The 9,055-nt window shown below is 39.7% G+C and overlaps 1 protein-coding gene across 1 annotated transcript; it reads right to left on the bottom strand.

Annotated features, from left to right (window-relative positions):
• Positions 1-7,167: 7,167 nt before the first annotated feature.
• Positions 7,168-7,635, bottom strand: LOC140870862 (uncharacterized). The gene has a single exon (XM_073273269.1). It carries the CDS (start codon positions 7,633-7,635, stop codon positions 7,168-7,170), a length of 468 nt encoding a protein of 155 aa, XP_073129370.1.
• Between the last annotated feature and the right edge of the window lie 1,420 nt (positions 7,636-9,055).

Below are 9,055 nucleotides of genomic sequence, written 5' to 3'. Positions count from 1 at the left end.
TATTGGGGGATCCACATGGCGACCGTCCATCACAACTTAATATTGATGGGTCATCTTGACATGTCACTTTAAACGGCGTCATATTATTGGGCCCTTATTGGACATGAGGTAAACACATGGGGGTTTCTTTGGAAGCAATTGGGCTCTACCTTTTGAGAATTATGGTTGGCTGATATTATTCGGGACCATAAGTTTGTCAATTGGACTCCATGTTCTCACTAAGGAAAAAGTTTCCCGTTTTCACTAGAGGGTGGTGAAATCGTTAAAATAGTGGGAGTGAGATTCATAAAATAAAATTCGCCAATTTTATGTCTTAGTAAATTATTTAAACAATCATCGATAATTGTCTGTTTTATCTCAGTAATCCACATGCTTCTGTTCTCCAACAAAACAAACTTATTGACGCAAACAATACAGAATGATTCCATAAGTTAAGATTGTCCTAAGTTCGGAAAAGATTTTCTAAAGTGTTAGAAAAGGCTTCTCCGAAAACAGCCCCGGCTGATGTAACTGCCGAAAGGTTGGCCGAACTAGAGAAATGGTTGGACCATGATCTCAAGGCCAAATGTTACATGCAAAATTGGACAAGTCTAAACAAGTTTGCCATCATTGCAAGAAACCCGGTCATTGGAAACGTAACTGCAAGGAATACCTCAAGCAGTTGCGAACTGCAAAGGGTATGTTTTACATTAAAATGTTTTTCTTAATACTACTTCTTGGGTATTGGATACCAGATGTAGATCTCATATTTGCAATGAGTTGCAAATGATGACAAGAAGTAATAGGCTAAGGATGGGTGAGACCCAGTCAAGGCTCGGGAATGGTTCCAGAGATAAATCCAAAGCTATAGGAGACATTTTTGCAGAACGGTTTTAAATTATTGTTGAGAGATGTTTTATTTGTGCCAGATTTAATTAAAAACATTATTTCTATTTCTATACTTGATAGAGATGGTTATTCTTGTAATTTTGTGAATGGGATTTGCAATATTTACAAGAATGAATGTTTAATTGGAAATGGACAACTTGAAAACGATCTATACAATTTAAAACTAAAAGACGTTCCAGTGAATTGTATTGACAAACCGGCAACAACAAACAAAAGGAAAATCGATAGTCAAAACCCGGCAAACCTTTGGCACGCTAGACTAGGTCATATTTCCTCAAGGAGGATGAACAAGCTAGTGGGAGAGGGCATGTTTGATATGTCTGATATTAACTCTCTACCTACTTGTGAATCCTGCCTAAAAGGGAAAATGACTAAATCTCCTTTTAAGGGGAAGCCTGAACGTAGTCAAAATCTGTTGGATTTGATCCATACAGATGTTTGTGGTCCATTTAGAGTAGGGACTCAACATGGCCACACCTACTTCATTACCTTTACTGATGATTATTCTAGGTATGGGTATTTATATTTAATGAAATATAAGTCTGAAGCATTTGAAAAGTTCAAAGAATTCAAGGCTGAAGTAGAAAACAAGCTAGGTAAAAGTATTAAAGCACTTCGATCGGATCGAGGTGGAGAATACTTGAGTACCGAGTTTTTGGACTATCTAAAAGAGAATGGGATTCTCTCTCAGTGGACTCCTCCTATGACACCACAGCTTAATGGTGTATCGGAGCGCCGTAATCGAACTTTGTTGGACATGGTTCGATCCATGATGAGCTTCACTGAGCTTCCACCTTCGTTTTGGGCTATGCGCTTGAAACGGCGGTATTGTTGTTGAATAACGTCCACACTAAAGCAGTGGACAAAACACCATACGAGTTATGGAATGGCAAAGCTCCTAAGTATTCGTACTTGAGGATTTGGGGATGTCCTGCTTACGTGAAGCGGACAGTGGGAGATAAGTTGGATAGTCGATCCAGCTTGTGTTATTTTGTGGGGTATCCGAAGAATTCAATCGGATATTATTTCTATTATCCTGCTGAAACAAAGGTGTTTGTTTCACGGAATGCCACCTTCTTGGAGAAGGAGTTCTTATTGGATAAGAAAGGCGAGATGATGGAACTCGAAGAAGTTCGAGAAGAACCCGAAATACAAAATAACGATCCCACACCTCAGGAACCATTGCTGGACACGCCTGCACCTAGAAGATCCGAGAGGACTTCTAGACCTCCAGTTCGATATGGTCTTCTTCTTGAAGAGGGTCAAGATGAACCCGACATTGGATGTGATCCAAGAAGCTTCAAGGAAGCAATTTCTGATGCGGATTCGAATTTATGGCTTGAAGCTATGCAGTCTGAATTGGATTCGATGCATACTAACCAAGTCTGGTCTTTAGTGGATCCTCCCAATGGAATTGTTCCAATAGGGTGTAAATGGATCTACAAAAGAAAGCTTGGGCCTGATGGTAAGGTATTGACCTACAAGGCGCGATTGGTGGCTAAAGGTTATACTCAAAGGCAAGGAGTTGACTATGACGAAACCTTTTCACCAGTTGCAATGTTCAAGTCCATAAGAATCCTAATTGCCATAGCTGCATGGTATGACTATGAGATATGGCAGATGGATGTGAAGACTGCTTTTCTTAATGGAGACATTAAGGAAGAAATCTATATGAAGCAGCCTGAGGGGTTCACATCCATGGGAAGCGAGCATAAGGTATGCAAGCTTCAGAGATCAATTTATGGTCTAAAACAAGCATCAAGAAGTTGGAACCAGAAATTTGATGAAACAATTAAAGACTTTGGTTTCATCAAGAACCCGGAGGAACCTTGCGTGTACAAGAAAGTAGTTAAGGATGCGGTGACATTCTTAGTACTTTATGTTGATGACATCCTACTCATTGGGAATGATGTAGGGATGTTGCAGTCAACAAAGATATGGTTATCAGGTAGATTTTCGATGAAGGATTTGGGTGAGGCATCCTACATTCTTGGGATACAGATCTATAGGGATAGATCTAAGAGAATGATAGGACTCACTCAATCAACCTACATCGATACCATATTGAAACGGTTTTCAATGGATGGGTCCAAGAGAGGACATCTACCCATGTGTCATGGAGTTTCTCTATCCAAGTCTATGTGTCCCAAGACTGATGCAGAGATAGAGAATATGACACATGTACCATATGCGTCAGCTATAGGTAGTATCATGTATGGGATGATATCTACCAGACCAGATGTAGCATTTGCTCTGAGTGTCACGAGCAGATATCAGTCTAATCCTGGTCAGATGCATTGGAAAGCCGTGAAGGACATTCTTAAGTACTTGCGAAGGACTAAGAATATGTTCATGGTTTATGGAGGACGAGAACTCAAACTGGAAGGCTATACCGACTCTAGCTTCCAAAGTGATGTGGATGACTCGAAGTCAACCTCTGGATTTGTGTTCATGCTCAATGGCGGTGCTGTCTCTTGGAAGAGTTCCAAGCAGGACACCACAGCGGATTCCACCACTGAGGCTGAATACATTGCAGCATCAGCTGCTGCTAAAGAGGCCGTTTGGATGAGGAATTTCGTCCAAGAGTTGGGCGTCATTCCTGAATTTGTTGGTCCAGTCCCGGTGTACTGCGACAACACGGGTGCCGTTGCTCAAGCAAAGGAACCAAGGTCTCATCAAAGATCCAAACACGTACTGAGGAAATACCACATAATCCGGGAGATTGTGGAAAGAGGAGACATCAGTGTCGAACGAGTGGCCTCTGCAGACAATATCGCTGATCCACTTACTAAGCCTTTGCCAGGACCATTGTTTGACAAACATCGCGAAGCAATGGGTCTACGTAGTATGACTAGTTGGCTATAGGGCAAGTGGGAGATTGTAAGAGTGGGTGCCCAGTGAGCCAACTGTGTGGCTATGGGCTTTGTTGACTCTTTGTATAAACAATCTTTTGTTTAATATTATTTACACTTTTATGGCAATGACTTTATATTACTTCATATTGTTATATTGTGATATACTATTGTTGTTTTGATAAAGACCTTGAATATACTATAGTGTATGTAAGATGTGGTAGAACATGGAGATGTCTATCATGAAATACATCTTATAGTCACTGTATATTCTAAAACCGTTCCTAGTCGATTGAGCCGTCCGATAATAAGGATAAGGATCGCTCGAGTTTGAGACTAGCATTTGCGATGCGGAGTACCACGTTTCATTGGTAGGGAACATGGAGATGTTCGAAGCATGCAAATGGATATTCATAGGATGAATAGTCGAACTACCCTATCCGGACTTTCCAAGTGGTTATCACTTATCGAGTGGATAAAGTCCGCGGTTTTGGTTGTACACCATTAGTCCTTACGACTTGAAACATCATGGAGACTCTATATGCTAGTACTGTGCTTTGACTCGTTTACCGACTCTGAGGGGTCATCAGGTGTCGAGATTGGGTACAGTTACGACACATATAGGAGTCAATGCATTGTTGTCAAGGATTCACCACATACTTGCGAGTGTGGATATCCTATGCGATCTGAGGAGATATTAGTGTGACAAATCTCTGGCCAGAGTACTTGATGTGATTTAAGAAATGGTTTCTTAGTAGCACATGCGATGTCACTAATTTGATCTTCAAGATGCATTGCATAGTTATCGAATCTTGAGCGACTCTCGATATACCAATGGTTGTTGATTCGATCGGGATATATGGATGAAGGGACCGTACTGTACGTTAACCAAAATCTACTGGTTCTTGTAGGCACTATCAGTGATACCTAGGGAATCATGGGGCGATGTTGCTAGGCGCTTTACCATGATTCGTTGGGCAAGTCGGAAAGTGTTGTTCCGAGTCACAAGGAGTTGTGAGCCCACGGCTAGCTGTATCCCTGAACCATTGAGGGTCACACAGTGTAATGGAGTTTTAATCCCCGTTGAGATAGTTAAATTTAAAGAGTTAAATTTAATGAACTAAGGAGTTGGACTTCTTAATTAAGAGTAAGGGAGTAGGGTTTCCTAAAATGACATAGGGATGGACATTTTTGGAAACCACTGAATTCGGATTCAGGAAAATTTATTTTGACTTTAAAACGTGCAGAAATGGTTTCTGTGCACATTGGTGAAATCGTTTCATCAATCGGAGTCACGATGAATTTTATATTAATTTCTGAACGAGCGGGCTTTGCTTGTCGGGCCCCAGCTTATGATTAATGGGCCCTAAGGTGTTAGTGGCCTGCATTATAAATAAGTTATTTCAGTACAGAAATTACACACAACAGGTCATAATTTTTGAGACAGGATTTTCGAAACCCTTCTCTCTCAAAAACGTTTTCGGCCGTCCCCTCCCTTTGCTCTGCCCGAGAAAATTCCGGTCTGTGATTTTGAATCGCGGTCAGGAATAACGAATCAGATTCGTGTAATCTCTTCGCAGAAAACTTCTGATAGATTTTCTAGTGCAATCTATCAGAGGGATTAAACCTCTGTTCGTGGACCTGATTGAAGGCGTTCATCGGTTCCAGGGAGAGACAACAAGAGCAGAATTGTTCTGTTGGTGTCCATTAATCTCGTTGCGAGATTTGAGGTAAAATTTATTTAATTGTTATTTAAATTTTACACACACGTAATTCAATCGATGTATGGTTGATACCCACACCATGGAAACGTTCCATGAAAAATTTTAAACTTCCGCTGCACCGGGTATCAATCGTAATTGGTCTGGGAACTCGCCAGTTTTTTCCAACAAAATGCACTCATCAACACCTTCTTACTTAACTTTTGCTCGCCCTCGAGCAAGACATATGATTAACAAACACACAACAAAAACAAAGTAGGAAAAATTCATGGAAATTAGCCTCCGAGAAGTCACTTGCACCAGATAAAATCACACATGCTCTCGATTTTCCATAATACACCATCGGTTTAGCGTGAATGTGCGAGTGCCATGTTATTACAGTTACATGCAACTTAACAAGAATCTGTTTTATGACTGCTTAGCGACTTATGACATATTAGTGTAAATTTTACAATCAAGTGTCCCTTCCTCTCAACAACCTCCAACACAAAAACACCTCCCTTGAGATAAATTACGCACCTTCGGATTTTACATCCGATTTTTCTTAAACCCCAATAATTACCCGCAAATTTATCTATAACTAGGATAGGATTTGAATTTTAATCCTCTCGTTTATAGCCTGGATGGAGCCACAATCTCATTGTACCCGCAAACTTAGCAATGGAAAAATGATTAGAATTTGAATCATTAACCAAGCCTGGATGGAATCGTTATTGAATTTATTTCAAATTTTAGATTTTACGTTTCTTAACCTCATTTAATCTGCATACTTAGCCAAGAACAAAGTAACTAGGATTTCAATTACTTGTTCATGACCCGGATGGAATTTAATTTGTTTTCAAATATTCATATCAATTAAAATTTTTCAAAAATTTAGGTGCGCCTAAGATCATAAGTGTAATGTCAGAAAATCATTGAAATTCAAAGGACAAAATCAATATCACTAAACACCTAATGTCGTGCAATGGTCAAATAGACACAAACATCATCAATGATATCGCTACACTTCACTGCTCTAACATGTGTGCTTAATAATATTCACTAGCAACCTCCGGTTTCTCATATCTAATCAAGAGCAAAAATTTTCACCAAAAAATCAATTTTACATCATCAATGATATCGCTACACTTCACTGCTCTAACATGCATGATTAATAATATTCACTAGCAACCTCCGGTTTCTCATATCTAATCAAGAGCAAAAAATTTCACCAAAAAATCAATTTTTTCTCAACTTCATCATCATTGAATACCATTCCTCATCCTACTTATTCACACATGCAAACAACAACAAAAACAAACTAAATGCAAACAAACACAACAAACAATGAAATAATCTAGTCCACCACCACCGCCCCCCCCCCCCCCCCCTACTTATCCAAAGCATTGCCCTCAATGCTTCAGAAACAATGAACAAAATGCAAAACGAACAAATTCAAAGACAAACATAAACACAATAAAAACAAAACAACACTCCCCTGGTTATAAATTCGTCCGTTTTCTCCTCGGCTATATCAGTTGAGATGGTAGCAGTAGGCTGGGTATAACGGCAGGCACAGTGAACTGGAATGGAAAATAAGCAAAATAAAATAAAAATAAAAACGAAACTAAACAAAAAGAAACTAAAAAGCAAGGTAAGAACATTGGGTTGCCTCCCAGTCAGCGCTAAATTTATAGTCTATAGCCCGACTATATTCCTCTTTAGTTTCATGGCGGATCATCCACTGTCGTGGTTGTATGCCTGGCTTTATCATGGCTCCCTCCAACTACTTTAGTATGCGATTTATGATCTCGTGGCAGCAACACGGCATCATTGTTGTCATTTCCCTGCAAAAAATCTTCCACGCAAATATTAACAACGTCAATCGCAAAGCAAGATTTTCCAATTGGATTATCTCTAACCGACTGCAGCATATTAAAAACCACTTTCTCATCATTTATTTGCAACACTAACTCCCATTTCTCCACATCAATTAAGGCCCTATTAGTAGCAAGAAACGGACGACCTAAAATCATAGGAACCTCATAATCCTCATCCATATCAAGAACGACAAAATCAACAGGGAAAATTAGCTTATCCACTTTAACTAATACATTCTCTACTACCCCTCTAAGATATTTGACAGAGCGATCTGCAAGCTTAAGCGAGAAGGTAGTAGGTTCAATCACCCCCATACTTAATTTCTTAGCCAGTAAATAAGGCATCAAATTTATGCTCAACCCTAAGTCACACAAACATTATCAATTGAAAATTTTCCAATATGACAAGGTATGGAGAAACTCCATGGATCGTGAGACTTTGGTGGGAGCTTATTATGAAGTACAGCCGAGCATTCCTCATTAATTGTGACTTGCGTTATATCATTCAATTTCTTCTTGTTTTTCAGCAAGTCCTTCAGAAATCTGGCATAATTTTGCATCTGAGCTAATGCATCTGCAAAAGGTATGTTAATATGCAGTTTCATGAAAATTTCAAGAAACTTTTTAAATTGAAAATCAAACAATAACAGCTTAGCTCTATGGGGGAAAGGTAAAGTAGAAATATCAACATCAGCATTAACTTCAAATTTTGAAGTTTTACCTTTCTTACCTGCCATGGAGGAATTTTCAGCACGCGCATCCTTCTTGGAATCTGAATTTTTCGGCCCCTCCATAGTTTTTTCTTCGTCCGTCTGCTTAGGTTTTTCAGATTGTGCTTGAGTCACGACCATGATAGCATTCATGCCTTTGGGATTTGGTTCAGTATTACTCGGCAAAGCTCCAGTAGGACGAGTAGACAGTTGGGTTGCTGTCTGAGCCATCTGAGTCTCCAACTTCTGCAGCATAGCTTCCTGATTCTGTAGCCGAGCTTCTATACCAGCCACGTACTTCATCATTATCTACTCAAAGCTCGGCTTCTACACCTCTTGATTAAGTTGGCTCTGCCAGTTCTGATTGTAGGTGGTGTTGTATGAATTGTATGGCTGTCGTCCTTTATTTCCTGCAAAATTAGCCGCTTCAACTTCAAACAACTGTTGTTCTTCTTGCAGATTTCCTTGTACTTGAGTTGTTGGCGTTACTTTCATAAGTGCCACTTGGTGTGTCAGAGCGTCAATCTTTGCATTCAAGTCCATTAAAGCATCAATCTCTAGAACTTCAGCCTTCTTTTCCTTCTTCACATCAGGCCACCCAATATTACTCTCTGTCATATTACCAATGATCTCCCATGCATCTGCCAGTGTTTTCCTCAATAAGCTTCCTTTAGAAGCAGCATCCAACATGGATCGAACAGACTGATCAGTCTCATTATAGAAAGTCTAAGTCTGCTGGCTCTGAGTAAGATTATGTTGAGGACACATCCTCAACATTTTTTTAAATCTGGTCCATGCCGCATGAAGAGATTCTCCATCCTTTTGCTTGAATGATATGATGTCAGAGAACAATTTTTTTATCTTCGTAGTAGGGAAATACTTGTTCAAAAAAGTTTGAACAAGTTGGGTCCACGTAGTGATAGAACCCACAGGCAAATCATCCAGTCATTCCATTGATTTGCCTTGCAGAGAGAATGGGAATAACCGCAGTTGCACTGCATCAGATGTTACCCCATTAACCTTGA

Source organism: Henckelia pumila, unplaced genomic scaffold (assembly GCF_033568475.1).
Source record: "Henckelia pumila isolate YLH828 unplaced genomic scaffold, ASM3356847v2 CTG_270:::fragment_1, whole genome shotgun sequence".
Classification (NCBI taxonomy): Eukaryota; Viridiplantae; Streptophyta; class Magnoliopsida; order Lamiales; family Gesneriaceae; genus Henckelia; species Henckelia pumila.
The sequence above is the reverse complement of the archived record's forward strand: the minus strand, read 5'-3'. Positions and strand labels throughout refer to the sequence as shown.

Bases quoted from the DNA above. Each gene is read 5' to 3' on its own strand.
- LOC140870862 (XM_073273269.1), bottom strand. From the start codon at position 7,635: ATGGGGGTGATTGAACCTACTACCTTCTCGCTTAAGCTTGCAGATCGC.